Genomic DNA, 20126 nt, shown 5'->3' with positions numbered 1-20126 from the left:
AAACTAAAATGTCGTCATCACTCACCCTCATGTTGTTACATCTCCAACGCGTGTTCACGAGAGCACCAAGGCGCACACTTTTTTGCGCAACACAAAGTTGCATGAACGCACGTTGGAGCAAAAATATTTTGTAAATAAAGTTGTTAAATTATGTTTTTATGGGGGGGTTTTTTGTGCTAATAAAACACTTGCTTCGCTTCATAAAATTGTGGTCAAACCACTGGAAACAAATGGATTACTTTTATGATGTCTTTACTACCTTTCTGGAGCTTGAAAATGGTACTTGCGTATGCTGTCAGTGGACGGACAGGAAGCGCTCAGATTTGATCAAAAAGATCTTTATTTGTATTCCGAAGATGAACGAAAGACTTACAGGTTTGGAACGACATGAGGAGGACTAACTAATGACTGAATTTTCTTTTTTGGGTGAACTAACCCTTTAATTTACATTATCAGACAAAATACTCTTACTCTATTGTACCGTTAAGCACCAGGGGGCCAACTGATCAGCAGATGAAACTTTCTACAAATTTTTTGTTTATTAAAAATAAATTAAATTTACAAATTAAATTGTACATCATGAATGGTTGTATTTATATCTCTCACAGAGATATTCACTGAAGATTTTTGCCTCAGATAATATGCTTAAAGTGTTCCTACACATTTACTTTCAAAACGCATAATTCTGAGCCTGTAACCCTAAGCTACTGTTACAAAGTTCAAACTATTCCAGGCAAAGTGTTCATATCTTAGCTTGTTCATGTGTGATAATATATAGTACGCCTGAAGGGGAAATGGAGCACTCTGCCTGTGTGTCACAGGGAGAGTGCTGACGACTGAAGGACACAGGAAATGTGTCCTTATGGTTAGTTAATTTTGTTACAATGATTATGTACCTGTTTTGACTGTTTCCTGTGACACTAAACACAACAATGTACAGTACAGTTCTTCCTTTTGTTCACTCATTCTGAGTGATGGAGAAATAGCCCTTGACTGACAGAGCCGAGTGAATGAGCATTATGAGATGTGACATGACTGAAACACAGCTATCAGGGGGTATTATAATCTAGTTGAAAACCTGAATGCCCACTAGCATTGCCTAATTTACTCCACCTCACTGTTTAAAACAAACAGCAGCTTCTTGCTTTTGAGATCAATCACTGTTTTGATTGGCACGCATGGAAAATAACCCTTTAACCTTAACTTATACATACCAATTTATCAGCAGCCATTGATTATGAGGTATAACTCAAACAGCAGCAAAAATACTTAAAAAAATGTATGTGATCTTTTGTTGAAAGCTAGTATCTGCTGAGAAAATGCATGTAAATGTCCAGGAAGTATATGCAAACTGCCATTGCAATGTACTGCGAGTTTACCTCTTGTGTACTAGGCTTTGGCATTCATGAAACTCTACCCATGCAGACGTTGCCTACATTTTGTGTCAATCATGCTGACCTAGCTTTCCCAGAATGCCCTTCTGGGCTCACTGTGCATCTCAAAGCTTCTCTCATACCACTGCAAAGGTCAAGCCACCAACAAATGCAAACAAATAGATATTGGGAGAAGGAGAGTTACTAGGCACAAAAGAGAGAAAAATGTATACAACACATAGGAACAGATCATATAAAAATGAGCAGTTGTTGGAGCTCTAAAAGTTATCCAGACAAAATGACATACAGGAGGTCTCTAAATTCATCTCCTATAAAACTCCATTGCTATAGCCCAGTGTTTCCCCAACCTTGTTCCTGTATGCACATCAGCAATAGGTATTTTGGATTTCTCCCTTATCTGACCCAACCATTTCAGGTTTTACCCTGCATTCAAATACGCCTACTTCCGTACTAAACAGTATGTGAACAGTGTAGTATGTCTGAATTCATAGTATTCATAAAATAGGCAAAAAGTCCCTAGATGACCTGTTACTTTTGATAAGAATCTGATGTGTGCATACAATTTGGACACTTGAATAAATTGACGAGGATTTGTTAATGGAGATGAAGCGATGCAACTGACAGCTAATTCACATGACAATGACAACATGGCAGATTTGGTACATCTGGATTACATTCATACTACACATATTTATAATATACCTGTAACTGTTTAACCTGTTAGCGTTCCACCGTACCACCCGCAGTACACATAGCTTTCAAAAGAGACCAAATCCATGCATATACTCCAAATGGTTCAAAAACAGCATGCAATTTACTTTGGGTATGCTTTTTTTTTTTTTTTTTTTTTTTTTTTTTTTAGGAGTTTTAGGCAAATTTTACAGGAACGCTAAGGGGTTAATGGACTCACAAGTTTTGTTCCTACTCCAGTTTAGAACCTACTATGCAATTTTGGACACACCATTGGAGTTCTTTACTAATGTGCTGATGAGTGGAATCAGGTGTGTTTGATTAGGAAAGTTGGAAAATATGTAGAGTTGTGTATTGTGTAACTTTGCAGAAGGGTAGATATCCAGAAACAGGATTGAGCAGCTTTAGGGGCTTCGTGCAGCAGGGAAGGGCAACTTCTGTCCTAAAGGACCCACTGTCCTTCAAAGTTTAGTTCTAATCTATCACTTGCACCTGCCTCCCATTTTCAAGCAATCTTGATGACTTCGGTTAGATTTTTCAGGTGTGTGTTTGATTACGAATGTAGCTAAACTCTGCAGAACAGTGGCCCTCCAGGACTGGAGTTGCCCAACCCGGCCATACAACTTGAGACAACTAGAGAAGAAAGTTCAGTTTCAGATTAAGACAATGATAAAAGCAATTAACCAATATTGTTCAAATAGCATGTGCACTACTCTGTATTTGTGATGGGTGATAGATGGTTTGAGAGATAATGATGTTGGAGTAATGCAGAGATAGAAATTGCAAATAGTTTCTCTTACAGAAGAGGGAGTGCTCGGTGAAGCCAATGAGGTGGTTCGTCTGCGCAGAGACAAGCGTTGTTGGCTGCGCAGGCTGAATCTGCGGAAGGATTCACGGCTGCGACTGGCCAGGCTACGTAGAGATGCGGCCCTCTTAAAGCCACCTCCGTCCTCTCCACCTCCTCCTCCAGATCTTCTCTCCACACTACTGGACACCAAATTGAGGGCACCTTGAAGGGAACGGCGTACATTCCCCATCCAGCCCGACATTTGAGAATGGGCCACCGACAACTTGTCTCCGAGGTACTCCATCTCTATTCACAGATTCAGAGAGAGTCCCAAGAGGTTGGCAAACTTATGGAGCTCAATGTCAAGATGAGCTTTTTCAGTGAGGTTCTTTAACTGGGGAAACAGCAGACATCCAATCAAGACTTTCAAACGGAGTATCTAAGGTCTGTTGATGGTAGTTCAATCCCACCTTCAGGGAAATGGCATAGGTTTACATGAGAATCCAGTCCAGCCCAGTCAGGTCAAGTTGAAAGTGAATCTGTGTTTAAACTCCATGGTGAGTAACATTTTATGACACAAAGGACCTTCAACTTTAGCCCAGTCCATCAACTCAAGCGTTGTTCGGGTACACGGTGTTTCCAGAGCAAGGCCAGGACAGATTGTGTTCTACTCTGCACTGCAGTATGAAACAAACTTCAAACTGCCACCAAGCAGTCGATTGCGATCTAACTTCCCACCATGCTTGACTGATGTTTGCGAACCATTTTCAGTAGCATACTTTAATTTAATGCCTACGTCTTCAACTGCGAGACAAAGATATATAGTAACATTAAGTCACTCAGGTACTCCCAAATTAAGATGCTCAACGATATTGTTCAAAATTAGATGGATCAGTTAGGCTAATACGAGTTCTACAATGCAGTTTTCTGTGACCTGAGACATCACAGAAAGAGCTGGAATACAGGACACTGGATTGTCCAAGAGATCACAACAGTTCTGCAATCCCTCATGCTCAGTGACAAAACAAAGTTATAGTTATTATGTAACCACAGAGGCACCTGCAATTACGTCCGTAAACATAAAATAGAGTAAGTGATGTAATGGAAGCCAATTCAATACGCCTTTCTTACTTACTGTTCTCAGCGACACTTTAGAATAGTTACATTTTAATCAATCAATGCATCAATGAACGAATAACAATGACATTCACATTTTACAGAGAAACATCATTTTGCTTTGAGCTGCGTCATTAGAGAAGGTTTGAAACGAGCAGTGCACCACTCCTACATGAATGTTTGAAAGTCTTTTGAGTGGATCTGTCAGCAGAGTCACATACTCAAACAAATGCTAGTCAACTCATGAATCAGAGCTGTCAAACACACACACACACTTTCCCAGTCACGTCTCAAACCTGTCAGGCAGCGCACGCTGCATGCTTCAACACAACTTTATCTCCTAAAAAGCATCAAAACTGTCCACCTGTCAATTCTGAGAATATCTGCAACTCTCAATGTAGGGTCAAATGGAAAGCTGGAGACCAAGACGAGTGTTTCCTTATTTCTTTGTTGCTAGAAAGCTCAGTACACAAAGGTCCAGGATGAAAGTCTGTCCGTAAAACATGGAAGTTACGAGTCAGAGGTGTCCATGTGGTTTCACAGGCGTTGGCAGGAAAATACATATACTGTTTCGAGGAGGTCTCTTCCTCTGGTGTCCTTAAATGTGTCCCTGCAGGTACTGGCAGGTAGAACAGAAATGCGTCAGCTTTCCTGCCTCCGTCCCCCTGTGTTACAGGACTAGTGCTCAAGGAGAAAACAGAGGGAGGAGGAAAATGAGAGCATAGACAGAGAGGGAGGGGTAAGGGAAGCCAGCAATATGAGCATGAGAAAGAGAGAGAGAGAGAGAGAGAGAGAGGGGGGGGGGGAGATATATGTACTGCAGTATTCCCTGCCACTGTTCCAGCTTAGAGAGAAGGAGAGAGAGACAGATGGAGCAAGGTGCATTGGTTATGCAATATTGTCAGCAGCTAATTTTGCTTAGAGAATGCTTGATAAAAAGAAACAAAAAAAAAAAAATTGAGAAATGGTCAATGGAAACAAATAAATAGGATTGATAGCATATACCTGAGCACTTTATACAGAGTAAATCAGTCCGGCTTATGAATAGTTTAAAGCACATGGTACAATGAGTTAGTTTGTTTTGCAAATTGACCCATCTGTCATGCAAACACCACTGAAGACCAACCAAAACTCGCTGTCCATTTTTGACCTGGTATTTATTTCCATATCTGCTTAGATTCAGATTGCAAATTCTCAAGTCATTTTTTCAAAGCAATACAGAAAAAGAAAAAGAAAAATGGGGGTGAAATGTTGGGGATAAGAGGGTATATCAGCACCCACTAGTGGGCAGAGAGTGAGTTACACTATGATGTTAATGGAGAATTATTATATAAATATAATAATAATAATAATAATAATAATAATAATAACCACAACACTAAACTATTAAAGCACTTTGTCAAATTATTTATAGCTTAAGTCAGTTGACTTCTTTCACACATAATTTTGAATGTTTAAAATATTGTGAGGTAAAATTAATATGAAATATGAAAATTCTGCACTATTTAAAGGGTTAGTTCACCCAAAAATGAAAATTCTGTCATTAATTACTCACCCTCATATTGTTCCACACCTGTAAGACCTTCGTTAATCTTCAGAACAGAATATAAGATATTTTTGATAAAATCCGATGGCTCAGTGAGGCCTGCATTGAAAGCAAGTTAACTTAGACTTTCAAACGCCCAGAAAGGTACTAAAAACTAGTGATCGACCGATATTGATTTTTTTATAACCGATACCGATTATTTGCATGTTTATGTACCCGATAACCGATATGCAGAACCGATATTTATTTACTGTTATACTTCTGTTTTTGACAATTATTACAACAAAAATGAGCTGAACAAACCATTTTATTTATAACAATCACTCCCTCCTTGCATACAAAAAAAATCTTTATATTTATACACAAATAAATAGAGGGGTCTGAGTCCAAAAAATTAAAGTGCAATTAACTAAATAATGTTTATGTAGTAAATCAATTGATTATATAATCTAGGGTGTTTAAACTAGATAATCTTGTCAAAAATTTCATGCAGTGGCCGTGCTTGAGGCTTCCTGATCATCAACCCATTCAGGTGCTGAGCAATATGAACAAACTTTTTTTTCCGAGACTATATAAAGTTAAACAGCACTTGTCAGTTGGCATTTTATGATCTAAATTTAATCTAACATTAAATCATGAAATGCCAACTGACAAATGCTGTTTGACTATAACTTAATCAACCGCGATCGCGCATGTAGATAATAAATAATTAATTTCCACAAAGCGGTAGGCTATATTTATATGTGTATTAGCAAAAAAATTATGTAGTAAATGATAATATAATCTAGGGTGTTTAAACAAGATAATCTTGTCAAAAGTTTCATTCAGTGGCCGTGCTTAAGCCTCCTGATCATCCGTCAGTTGCTAAGCAATATGAACGAACGTTTTCTTCTAGACTAATGGTGACCAAATACAACAGATAGAGAATTAAATTCAGCGCTTTTATTTTCAACATGCACTCATTCATGTCTGTTTTATTTAATTCATGTAAAGTTACGTCTTTATTGGGGCAGGACATGACGAATTACACTACGTTACTCAATGAGTTTGTCTCAATTGTTTAGAAACATGCTGCATAAATTAACTATATCAGGAATTTATGTCTCAGATCTCATTTGTGCATATCTGTTATGTTAAATAAAGTTGATTAATTAAAGTAAACCAAGTAGAACATATACTTTAGTTGTTGTTGACTGATCTCCTCAGACGCCCGGGCTGCAATGGCGGAAATCTCAAAACGGCCACAAGATGGCGCCGTAAAATCGGCGAATCCGATATTACAAAACCGATACCCGATTATGGAAAAATGCTTAAATATCGGGAAAATATAATATATATCGGTCGATCACTACTAAAAACATATTTAAATCAGTTCATGTGACTACAATGGTTCAACCTTAATGTTATGTAGCAACGAGAATACTTTTTGCGCGCTAAAATAATAATAATGACTTTATTCAACAACATCTAGTACTCGTCACTGAACTAAACACTGCTCCATGAAGCTTCAAAGCTTTACGAATTTTTGTTTTGAATCTGTTTGAGCGTGTATTAAACGATCTCAAACTGCCAAAGTCCAATAATTTCAGTAAACGAGGCTTTGTTGCGTCATAAGCGTTTCAACATTTCACGTGACTTTGGCAGTGCTCCAAACCACTGATTCGAAACAAAAGATTTGTAAAGCTTCAACGCTTCATGAAGCAGTGTTTAGTTCAGTGACGAGTGCTAGATGTTGTTGAATAAAGTCGTTATTTTTGTTTGTTTGTTTGTTTGTTTTGTTTTATCGACACACAAACAGTATTCTTATCGCTTCATAATGTTAAACCACTGTACTCACATGAATTGTTTTAAAATGTGTTTTTAGTACCTTTCTGGGTGTTTGAAAGTGTAAGTTAAAGGTGCTACAGAGGATATTTTCGTCGACTGAGAAACCAAAGACTGTTAATGAGTTTTTGAAATGAGCGCATGAGTAAGAACAGTTTTTAAGGCCCTACCTCGTGCACAGATGATGTATATTAATATTATTCCTTTCAGTGCACCTAATAAATAGTCTTTTATCAGTTAGTAAAGACAGTTTCAAGTAATATTGCAAAAATGTATAAAACAAAACATCCTCTTTAGCACCTTTAACTTGCTCTCAATGCAGGTCTCACTGAGCCATCAGATTTTATCAAAAATAACTTAATTTGTGTTCCGAAGATGAACAAAGGTCTTACGGGTGTGGAACGACATGAGGGTGAGTAATTATTATTTTTGGGTGAACTAACCCTTTAAATCACTAATCTGAAAAACTTGCATGTGAACTTATTTAAAATCACAAAGATTTTAAACCATAATTACTGTTTAAATTAAAAACTAGACTCCAGTTCCAGAGGTACAGCTGGTACAAAAGAGACACAAATCATTAAGATTAGATTAAGAACCAGCAAGACAAGAGAGTCTTATACATGACAAAAGCTAATCAATGGCAATGAGTTTTTGTTCCTTTTATAGAGACCACAATAGTTATGTAGATGGAATCTGCTTTCCTTTCTTTATGACAATCGGCACACCACACATCTTATTACAAGACAAACAGCATACATGCAAAGATTTAAAAAAAGTACAGCTACGATATAAACTGACATTAGGAGGATCTGGCTAGTTGCTAATATCCAAATATTGATTAAGTGCATACATCAGCCATAGTGCTGAGTGGTAAATTGCTGACCATACTTTTATGAATTTCACAATCACTAGAAATGTCATCCTGGTATTGGAATGAGTCACTGCTCATGATTCAGTCATCTGCCTGATGGTAAAACCACCCAAAAAACAAGAATCTCTTCTTTTCTGAAAATACTACTTTGATAGAGAAATATCTTCTTAGAGAATGTATACTGTACAGAACCTTATATGATAGAAAGAAGGATACTTATTCAAGCCTAGTTTTGGAAACCTCATGACAATTAATAGACCAAAAGGCCCGTTACCAAAGTTATCACTTTAGTTTAGGACAACTAGATAAAAGGCAAACCAAACTCTAATAGAAAATGTGTTTCAAAATCCTGTCAAGCTACAAATATAATTTTATATAATTTTCTAACTGATGTAGTGTAACTTAAATGTCATCAAATAAATATGTCCCCAATATAACAATACTGTGTATGTGTGTACACTTTGTGGGTGTTTGTGTATATTTCATATGAAATGCCATGGCCCCATTTTCAGTTCCATCAGTCTGGGTCGCCTGTTCCAATACCTCAGTCACATTTTAAAGGGTTAAACAACATACTACAATTAAGGTTGATGTAATCTGCATTTATAGGTAATAATAGGCATGTCACATCCTCTTACACTGACTATATCAAGATAACAGGGTAATTCGAAAGTCCAAACAGAAAAAGTGTTCTAAATAGTTTAATGTTCCTCTTTAAACCACATGTGGCCTCATACAGGAAAGGTAATTCTGGGTGATGCGACTTCCTTTGTCTCAACAAGTGTACACATCAATGCTGAAAATTACAGCATACACAGATAGTTGGCTTTTTATATTTCAAACCATGCACATATTTAACAAAATTTGTAAGAAAAACGATGACCAAAAATGACAGTGAAAAAGCCATTTCATTTGAACCCAGTGTTATGACTCAGTGAAAGTGAACAGTTCCTCTCTGACACAGCAAATAACACCTTTTAAGAGTTGAAGCAAGAGATTTTATTTTTGGCTTTTATTTTTGGTTTTGGGAATTATTTTTCCCCTCAACAAAAACTATTTTAATGCTATGTTGATACCAGTTACATCAGTCTAAGAAATCTTGGCCCATAGAAATCACTTCTTTCATAAACACAACTGTAAAGTAGCTCAAAATGCATATTTAGAGGCTCATGGTGCAGATGAATTGACTTTTATAATAAGGAAGCTTATTTATATTAATCTGTTCCTATAATCAGTCACGTGACATTCAATGCACAGATGATACAGAAGGGAACTGGACCTGGTTGCTTGAATAAGTTTACTGTGCACTGTTTAAGATTAGCTTGGGCATTTACATTAAAATAACTAATTCATACAGGCGCTATGCATTGCAAACTAAATTGATTCATAAGTGACAAGACTAATAAAAATGCTACAGAGGCAGATGTTTCAGTCTAGCTGAAGGATACACGCAGCCAGTCAATTTAAAAATATCGAATCTATGGCTTTGCAAGCCCTAATATATGATATCATATTATATATGAATATATTTCATGTTTCTAATACTGAGCATGGGTACGAAGCTTGTATCAACACAATACAGAAGAAACTACTGCTATATTTCTAACAACATCAAACAAACAACTTCACAAATCAATGTGCTATAAAGATTATGAACATTTCTATGCTGAAAAAAATAAGTGAGCAAGTATCAGCAAGAGCATCAGGACTTCATCCAACGATCAAACATCAGTCAACCTGTGTGTTATGTAATGTTATCAGACCTACATTTAGATTTGACTCCTTGTCTCAGGTAGCATGAAGTGTTGTGGTTGTGCTGTAGTATGTGTAGTTGTATTACCGTCTGAACAGTAAAATAAAGTAAGCTTACCCATAGCCACCAACAGCAGGAAGAACAGAAGCAATAGGCCATCTTTCTATGAAGCAAATCCTTCTATTTACCCCAAAAGAATGTTCTACAGTCTTTACTTTTGTGAAGCTTATTTGAGTGTTCATTACTTCTGAACCCCTCTCTATGTCTTTAACTCGCCTGTGCCCGTGAGCACACAATGATGCAAAAATGACTCTTCCTATGATGACCAATACTGAGAAAAGATATGAGAGAGAGCAAGAGCGAGAGCTTCCTCTTTAAAGCCACGTACAGACACCCACATGACAGGTTCACAACAATAAACCCAAAACATTAAAATAAGAAACACACTATCGGCCGTGGGAAGCTTTCCATTTCAAATTAAATTAAAGGTTAAGAGGATATTCTTGGCTGTCAGATAAGCAACAATTTATAGCCACTGTTAATCATAAAAATCAACACTGTAATAACTTGATTCATACAGCAGATGGCGATATGTATACACTCAGACGACCCCTGCAAAAAAAAAGACAACAACTGCCTTGTGGAATAAGTCTCTCAGTAAAAAGGACTCTTTCTGAAAACACACAGAAATTGGTATGAAATTTCAATTAACCTGTCAATCAAAAACAAGAAAGCGATCTTAAGCTCTTTAACACAAGTTAGCATTGCTCATACATGTGTTCATACTTTTCCACACGTTACATGATCATGATTAAATCAGTTTTACCTTGATTTACACAATCTTACTCGCTACTAGCAGTGTATCTTTGTTAGAAAATGCTCTTTTATTACACGATAAACTTCAAGACACTACTTCTTTCTGTCATCAGACTGCATTCCTGCACCACCCACTCAAACACACACACACACACACACACACACACACACATGTTTGTTTTTGTGAATTGTGGGGACTTTCCATAGACTTCAATGCATTTTACACTGAACAAACTGTACATTCTATCCCCCTACCCTGCCCCTACCCCTAAACCTAACCCTCACAGGAAACTGTGCAAACTTTTACTTTTTCACAAAAACTCATTCTATATGATTTATAAACCCATTTACATTGTGGGGACCGCTGGCTGGTCCCCACGATGTAGGTGAACTCAGGTTTATATTACATCATGGGGACATTTGGTCCCCACAATGTAATATAAACAAAAGCACACACACACACACACACACACACACACACACACACACACAAAAACACAAGCTTGAGTTAGCCTCCATACCCAACAAACATGCATATAAATATAAACATTCAGCTTTAATGACCCTCAGCAAAAATAACCATTTCAATATGCGCTTTAACAAGTCCATCAGATATGGGCAAACATTATTAGCCAAGGACCGCATGCCAGAAAGGGTCATATGACAGCTGTTATTCACATTGCCGAGGAACTCCTCCAACATCTGGTCTCTAAAGTTTGGTGACATCATCAGAAGCCAACAAGCAATTTCTCCATCCTTTGTTTTTGTACACTTTCCATTAGAACATGGTGAGGAACTCAACTCTTATGTAAGATGCATGCTTATCCATGTGCAATGTAGGGCTGGGCAATTACATCAATATTTTTCAGCCTTTTGACAATATCTGAAATATATCTAAATATAATTATGTAGTGGATTAGGAACTGTGCACTGAAAAATTTAAAATTCTGTCATCATTTACTCATTTCAAACAATTTCTGTGCTACATTACAAGTCTTCTAAATCCATACAATGTTTTAGGTTAGATACTGACAAAAAAAAGTAATTGTTCCATTGCATAAATGTAACAAACTATATCATGGAGTGAGAGAATTGATGACTGATGAAAAATTAGCTCTGAAGAAAAATTAACAAGCTGAATCTTGCACCATCTTGCAGAAGCTTGCACCTTTAAGAGTTAGTTCACCCAAAAGTCCTTAATTACTCGCCCTCATGTCGTTCTGAGGCCTCTATTGAGAGCAAAGCCACTGAACCTCTCAAGATCATATTGAAAACAGTTCATGTTAGTACGGTGGTTCTACCTTAATATTATAAAGCGACAAGAATACTTTTTGTGCACCAAAAAATAAAAAATAAATAATAATAATAATAATAATAATAATAATGACTTTTCAACAATATCTAGTGATGGCCGATTTCAAATCACTGCTTCGGAGCTTTATGAATCTAATCAGTGGTTCGGAGCGCCAAAGTCCCATGATTTCAGCAGTTTAGCCATTTGATAGGAGATCCGAATCACTAATTTGAAACAACAGATTTGTAAAGCTCAGAAGTATTCAAAAAGTATTCTTGTCGCTTTATAATAGAACCACTGAACTCACATGAACAGTTTTAAATATGTTTTTAGTAGATCTTGAGAGGTTTGGTGGCATTGCTCTCAATAGTGGCCTCACTATCTTAATTTATGTTCTGAAGATGAACGAAGGTCTTAGGGGTGTAGAACGACATGAGGGTGAGTAGTAAATAACATTATTTTCATTTTTGGGTGAACTAACCCTTTAACTGGCAAGTAACAAGTTTACATTATAACAAGTACTTTGAAATCACAATTGGTAAAACAGTTGTACACTATTTATTGTTCATAAATACATATAAAAAATAAAAACATGACAACCACTATGAAAAGTTGTCATATTAGAATATCTACTTTTTTCAAATCTTATAATGTAGACTTATGTAAACTTATTTACCCCTTTGTAGGGCTCTTTAAATTAATTATGCTGATTTACAAACAAAACAATCCAAAAGGGATCTAAGTGCATACCTTAGTAAATATTAATTACCCAGCCCTAGTGCAAAGTAATCATAAATAGGTTTGTGTATGTGAGCATGTGTATAAGAAAATTAATGACAAGGAAAAATACACAAAACAAAATTCTGAGCATGCTTTTACTTACCGAGCTTTCTCCAGCCCTTTCTTTGTGTGCACTGCGACTTCTACGAGTTCTCACGTGGGCAACCGGACCATCAGCAGAGCTTTCCGTGGGGGCAGATCTTCGACACATACTCCTTGAGCGTTTCTACACAAACATAGGAAGCTTCTTTAGTTCATTCAAGGAAAATGCAATGCAACACAACTAGGGATATGCTGACACGGTTATTTGATCACTCTGGAGTACATTTTCCAATACAGATAGGTGGGTGGTTCTGCAATTAAAGTGACCAATTTCAGATGGTGCGCATCATTACTGTTTACATTTGTGCACTGCTAAACACAACACAAAAAAATACATATATAGAGTGAATGTGTGCAAATATGTATGCAAGAGTGAGTTCTTCCTCACCTGTTGTACTTTGTCCCTGTGCGAGGGACGGTTCTCTCTCAGCCCCTGGGATGCCAGCTCCCAATTTGGACTTGATATAGGATCAGTGACAGAGAAGGTTGCAACATGACTAGTGGGTACCTGTGTCTCTTTCCTAGCTAATGATGTTGCGGGAGCAGGAACCACAGCTCCACTTGACCCCGCATTCCAAGGTACTGAGGTCCAGCATCTCTCTGGGGTCAGTATAGGGGCTGAAGAGGGACCAACGCTTGTTTGTGTAGTCCGCATAGGAGTTTGAATTGGAACCATGGGTGGTGAAATATATTGATGCTGTACCGGAGTAAAGACAGGAGTCATGGAAGAGGTCGAAATGGGTGTCACAATGTTACTTAAACCTCTATCCTCTTGGCGCAAGGTTTGCTGCTCAAGACCGCCAAGTCTGGTGCTAATTGGTCTTCTGGATCCCTCCATGGCTGATACCCAAAGGGGCTCATCTACAGTCAACTCTGCTTGATTATGTCCCCAAACATTAGTTTGCACAGATGGCAAAGTTGAGATAGGCTGTTGAGAGCCAAAGGCCCAATCTGAGGTCTCAAACAATGAGTGAGGTTGTGGCCTAGGTCTTTCTGTATCAAATGGCTGTGAATGAGGCTGGGTTTGGTGCAGAATTTGAGGTTGCAAAGGTGGCGGGAGTTGAGTTCTCATACGTTCTGCTGGGGGGGGCTGGAAGAAAGCCTGGGACTGAGGGTGGAACTGGGGATGAGAAGGAGACTGAAGTTGAGATGCTGTTTGGGGCTGGAGAACATTTGTTTGTATGGCCTGTGGACGAACTTGAGTCATTGAACTAACACCTCCTGATTCTAAACCTCCAAATCCAGTTGAAGGGAAAGTATCAGGTTGGGTTTGACTCCTAAATGAGTCAATGTCTAAGATGGCTGGTTTGTAAACCTCATCTGGATGAAGTGAGGGCTGCTTCCATCGAGCTGTGGGGCTATTCTCATGGCTATCTCGACCAGTCCTAACACCCAGAGACACTGCGTCTAGATCTAGAACTTTAGGCCTAAGTGGAGATGTAGGTGTTGCCTTCTCTTGCTCTGTCTCTGTCCAATGTCGTTCTGTTCCTCTCTGCCATTCAGGCTGCAGTTGTCTCTCTTCTCGTTCTTTTTTTGATCTCGGTTTCGGTTTCTCTTGCTGGAGTGGCCTTTCCCGCTGTCTCTGCAACTCAAAATCAAGAAGCTGTCGTCTCTCAAGCTCCTTGACCCTCTCAAGTTCTTCCAGCTCTCTCTTGGTCTCTCTCTCCTCTGCTTTCTGCAGCTTCCATCTCTCAATCTCTAGCTCTCTCTGCTTCTGTCTTTCAAGTTCTTTCTGCCTTTCAATCGCCCTCTGTCTTTCAATCTCCTGTTGTCTCTCTAACTCTCTTTGTCTCTCAAGTTCCCTTTGCCTGTCCAGTTCTCTCTGCCTTTCCAACTGTCTCTGTCTTTCCCTCTCCTGCTCTTTTAGTTTCTCCACCTCTCGTTGCCTCTCCAATTCTCTCTGTCTTTCTAACTCCTTTAGCTTCTCCATCTCTCTTTGTTTTTCAAGTTCTCTCTGCTTCTGTCTTTCAATTTCCCTCTGTCTGTCCAACTCCAGCTGTCTCTCTCTTTCTCTCTCGATCTCTTTCTGTTTTTCAAATTCTCTAAGCCTAAGCCTCTCTTGGTCGAGCATTCTCTCTTTCTCTCGCTCAAACTCTTTTTGTCGTTGCCTCTCAAACTCTCTCTGCTGCTCAAGTTCTCTTTCGGCAGCCTTCATTCGCTCATATTCAATTTGTTTCTGTCGCTCCTTTTCTCGTTTCTGTCGTTCTGCTTCCCTTTGTTTCTCCAACTCCCTAAGTTTCTCCCTCTCTAGCTCTCTCTGTCTTTCCAGCTCTTTTTGTCTCTCTTTCTCTTTCTGCATCTCAACTTCTCTTCTTTTCTCCCTTTCAATTTTGTTTTGTTTCTCAACCTCCAAGGCTCTCTGTTTCATCATTTCTCGCTGCCTTTCCAATTCCTTCATCTTTTCAAACTCTGCAAGGTTTTGTCTCTCTATTTCCTCCCTGAATGCTTTTTGCAGTTCAATTTCTTGTAATCTATGATCTGTTCTTGGTGCAGTGTCGTTTTTATACAGTTCCTCTTGCAAATCTCTGTGCATTGCAGCTTCCAATGAAGGATTTCGTCTAAACTGAGCAGTTGGGTTCTGAGGACTCCACTGCCCTGATCTAATAGTGAAATCCTCAAATGGAACATCCTTTATCCCTCTGTCATCTTGTGAACTGCGTTTACCTCTCCCAATGTTTACTTCATCATTCGCTCTCTCACCCTGATGCACAGGCTCTTGAATCTGACCAGTCAGAGCAAAGTAAGTGGCTCTAGGTTTGTTCATTTGCTCTTCAGCATCTAGCATCTTAGGCCGTTTGGGTGCTGCAGCTTCCTCTCGTTCCTTTTCCCGGTCTCTTTGTGCTTCTGAACGTTTCTTACTTTCTGCTTCACTCTCTTCTTCCTCCTCCTCCTCCAATGCTGCTGCTGCAGCCATGTGCACTTCTATTTGCCTCTGTATCTCTTCTTCCATCTTTCTCACCATCTCTTTCTGTCGCTCCCTCTCAGTTTCAGTCCCTTGGTCTGCCTCTGTGGCAGTCCATTTCTGTAGTGCCCCTACTCTGAGATAGCGCGGACTGGCTGCTTCATCCTTTTGCAGGTTACTTATATCATAGGTTGGTCTGTCCTCTTCACCTTGAGGAGCTGATCGCCGTGAACGCAGAGTGAGAGCTCTGTCCTCAAGCTGAGCAGTTGGCAAAGCCTCACTAATAGCACGGCTCTCTCCAAACAAAGCTACAGTATCAAATACATGCTCCACGCGTACAGGGCTGGAAGGAGAAACTTGCTCTCTATAGGTCGCTTTCACCAAACTTCCAGGATCATCATCTTGAGGAGCTTTAAAGATGTTGTCCTGAATTCGCAAAGAGTGGCTCCGCCTGGGCATGGGCTTAATTGTGCTTTCCTGTTGTGCTCTTGGGCCATGTGAAATGCTGTCCTCCATCACTTGAACATTATGCCTCTCCACCACATGTTCAAACATAGATGCCCGTACTGTTTGCACTCCATCACTATTAAAAGCAGAGTGGGTAGGAAAGTCATGAACACCAAGTGATGATACTTTTCTGTCCTCCTGTTTGTTGAACTGTCCTTCAATCGTGGAGTAATCAAACTAAAAATTAAAATAAAGATGAAATTAAGGATATTTTTTACATTTTAATTTGCCATTGGTTTTGTTAAGCAAAAAAAATTGGGGAATCATTTGCATGTTTTTTGCCTCATCTCCTGAAAAGTTTCATGATTAAGCAAGAACCTGGAGTTTGGTTTGACTTTCAGTCAGACAAGATGAGCTCTGTCTACAACTGTGATCCCTAAAGAAACAGCCTTTGACAACCCCATACCATGACAGATATGGCATTTAGAGGTAACATTTTCTTTGCTTAGTTATAAGCTATCATTACAGTGGAGTGCACAGTATCATTACTGTGTACAGTACGAGAGTGAAAGGAATATATTTCTACTCTACAAATCAGCTACAGAAAGAATGCAATGATGGAGTCTCATTTGAATAAACAAGAGATTATCAAATCTTGCAAATTGCTTATCTAAGATATTCTTTCACAGAGAATGATATAAAAAAAGATAACACAAATGAGGAAGTACAAGATAACGAAACAGATTGAAACAATTAATTTGTGAAGGATTGTATTAGGAAATTTTTGCTAAACAGAAAGTCCTGAAAAGAGGGGATTTAGACAGAAGCAAACACTGGGAGCACACGAAAAGGGAGAGGAGCTTGACACGTGTGACTGAGAATAGTGTAATGGGATCTGTATGCTCTTTGTCAAAGCTCATAAAGCAGGGTGGGGCATGAAGGGGCCATAATCAAAGAATCCTCTTCTCTCACAAACTGACCTTTCCCACCCCCCTCCCTTCGAAGCGTGCATGTTTCATAATCACAATATGATTACACGCTACGACTCAGGTTACACGTCTTTGGAGTGCCGCACCTTCTGTGACATCAGAAGTGCCTTTTTAACCTCATTTTTTATTCCTCTCTCCCTCAATGTGAAATCTCTTTTTCTTTTTTAAAAGACGTTCATTTTGAGGCCGAGACCACAATTAGGCAGTTAATGTCTCAAATGTCATAAAGGCCATAAAGGATTTTTCTATTAATTTAAAAATATTACATAAATATTTTAATTACATAAATATTTTAAATATTGTTTTAATTTATCAAACACATGACTGTCACAGTATAATTTTATTAGTGTAGGAATGCTGAAATACAATAAAAATTTGTGACTATCAATTAGTTCAGCAAAATTGTGATTTATGACTATTATGTAATAGTCAACTGAGTATGCTGTTGTGGTGTCATTTGTAAAAAAAAAAAAATAATAAAGTTCAAATCAAATAAAATGTTACATTTTTTTCTTATGGACTTTGAAAAAACGAGGTGTGCCTTACTGCACCTTGTAAAGATGCTTGATTTGCAGCAGTATGACTAATAGCAGTGGTTCATATTCACATACCTTTTTGCTGAGATCTTCCTCAACCTGCTGGGGGACTTTGGACTCATTGGAACAGAAGCCGTCAAGCTCTGGTTCAAATCTGTAAATAAATCAGTTTAATTAGTAGAAACAAATACTGCTTTCTGTTCTCATCAGAATGATCTTAAGAACCATTTGAATGAATGCCACATTATTACCAGTGTGAAGCTATATTTTCTTTCAGCCTTGATTTTCAGAGTAGAGAATGTAAATCATGATGAAAGCAAAGTGTTAATTGTGATTTCTGTACCATTTAGTTGTAAACATGTAGTATAGATTTTGTTGTGTGTACTGTTGTACTTTAGCCAGTTTACGAGCCAACATGTTTGTGAGACATAATTACACTTTTCAGAATTCTCTGTGCCAACACATATACAAAAAAATTACTTATGCACATAATATAGATCCTTTAATATTCATTTTGCTGCAGTAATTGCAACTTATGAAACTCATTCAGAAAAACTTTTCAGGAGGACCCGAAGGCAGTAAAACTACAGCAGAACTGTGCATATTGTTGAAACTGATAACTAATTAACTGATGAATATGAAATTGATAACTGATTAACATGTACAACTGCAATTTACTGAGTTAGAGCACTAACATTGTAGACTTCAGTAATGAATGCTGAAAATCACTGGATCTTACTTTTTAGTACGGTCAGAAACTATGTTTCGTGGCTTATATTGCGGCTTCTGTGTTGGTGATAGCGTAGAAGGCACTTCTTCAGTCAGTTCTTTGATGCGCTGTTTTACCCCCACCGCTCCATCAGTATCAGAGATAGACAGCCCCGGTGAGCGAGGCTCCGTTCCTGGAGTATCCACACGTGCCACTGAGAATGCTGAGGATGAAGAGTCCAACAGCAGGCTGATGCGTCTCTTTATACTGGTACCTCCTGTATCCTCAGGCTTAGAGTCTTTCTTGGAGTCCTCATCTTTCAATTCCATCCTCTGAGTACTTTTATCAAGCACGGGGGCCTTATTTGGCCCTTCTTCCCTTTCAGCACCACGTTCTTTCTCTTCAGTCACAGCTCCAACACGCTCTGGTGTTTCAGGAGTGTTTTCTTTGCTGTCCTCCTTGGGAGGTCGCCGGTTTAGGGACAGCCCAATTGACTCAAACTTTGAAGTAAGGTCAGATGAAAGGGGTCGTCCTTTTGCCCAACGAGGGGCAGGTGTAGGCGATACAACCTGAGGCTCAGACTGATTGGGGTTTTGGAGGAACACAGCTGACACAGGCCTGGGCCTTGAACCTTTAGACTGGGGCCGAAGAACAGTAGGAGAACACTCTTCCTTGGCACCAGAATCCTCTTTACTGTCCTCATAATTCAGTCCTACCTCTGAAAGGAAGCCCAATGATTTAGCACGAGTGATCGAAGGGCCAGGTTGTTTTTTCCGAGAAGCAAAAGGCCATTCAGCACCTGGAGTGGAGGCCTGACCATCGATTTTGAGTGGGGCTGGTGTGGCTCCAATGCTTGTTCTTTTCAGCACGTCCCCAGTTTGAGTCGTTCTAAACTTGTTGGAGTCAGTAGAGGCAATGGTAGGTGCTGGTTTAAAAGGTTGTGCCACAGGTTTGTTTGTCTGTCCGCTGGGCTTCTGGCCTGATTTAAAGGCAGATGGTAGACTGAGTTTACTGGCTGGCTGTGGTTTAGGTGTGCAGGGCAGGTCTGGCCTGTAGGAAACTGGTCGACTGGATTCAGGTCTAGGTTTTGGCTGTGGTTTGGGAGCAAGAATGGGGCGTATAGTAGGATTTTTCTCCACAGTGTAAGGTTTTGGGGTGAGTCTGGGCTTGGGGCCTGGGACAGGTTTGTTAGGCTCTGAAGGAATAATAAGTGGCCCCTGGGGGCCACCTGAACTCTCCATCAAGCTCTTGTTGCTAGAGTCTATGAGAGGGTTAAGGTGCAGACGACTCCCAACCACACATGGCCGCCCAGCATCAACCTCAACCTGGGCAGCCATTGCACCACCTGAAACAAGAAAAAAAAAAAAAAATCTTTAGCTGACAATCATTTAAATTAATCATTTTGTATGTTAAGCTGTGTTCACATGGACAGTGATTAAATCACTGGAGATTGCACAGTCCCTAGTCTGTCAATTTGTCACAGTTTTCAACTGTATCTAGCCACAAATCACTTTCTGCATTCCTTTTGGTAATTTCCAAATATCTTCACTGCTCATTTGCATAAAGT

At 39.0% G+C, this 20126-nt stretch overlaps 1 protein-coding gene across 2 annotated transcripts in view; it reads right to left on the bottom strand.

Moving 5' to 3' along the window:
• si:ch73-138n13.1 (uncharacterized protein KIAA1671) overlaps positions 1 to 20126 on the bottom strand; it is a 49611-nt gene that overhangs the window by 19097 nt on the left and 10388 nt on the right. For both annotated transcript variants that reach the window (XM_067395127.1, XM_067395128.1), the window contains exons 3-6: positions 18590 to 19904; positions 17926 to 18004; positions 13365 to 16562; positions 12978 to 13100 (exon numbers count right to left, since the gene is read on the bottom strand). In XM_067395127.1, the coding sequence (XP_067251228.1) occupies positions 12978 to 13100; positions 13365 to 16562; positions 17926 to 18004; positions 18590 to 19896 (4707 nt within the window). In that variant the 5' untranslated portion in view covers positions 19897 to 19904. The remainder of the gene's footprint in view (positions 1 to 12977; positions 13101 to 13364; positions 16563 to 17925; positions 18005 to 18589; positions 19905 to 20126) is intronic.

The sequence above is a fragment of the Chanodichthys erythropterus genome, chromosome 9 (assembly GCF_024489055.1).
Source record: "Chanodichthys erythropterus isolate Z2021 chromosome 9, ASM2448905v1, whole genome shotgun sequence".
NCBI lineage: Eukaryota > Metazoa > Chordata > Actinopteri > Cypriniformes > Xenocyprididae > Chanodichthys > Chanodichthys erythropterus.
Note: the sequence above shows the minus strand (reverse complement) of the source record. Positions and strands in the feature narration are given on the sequence as shown.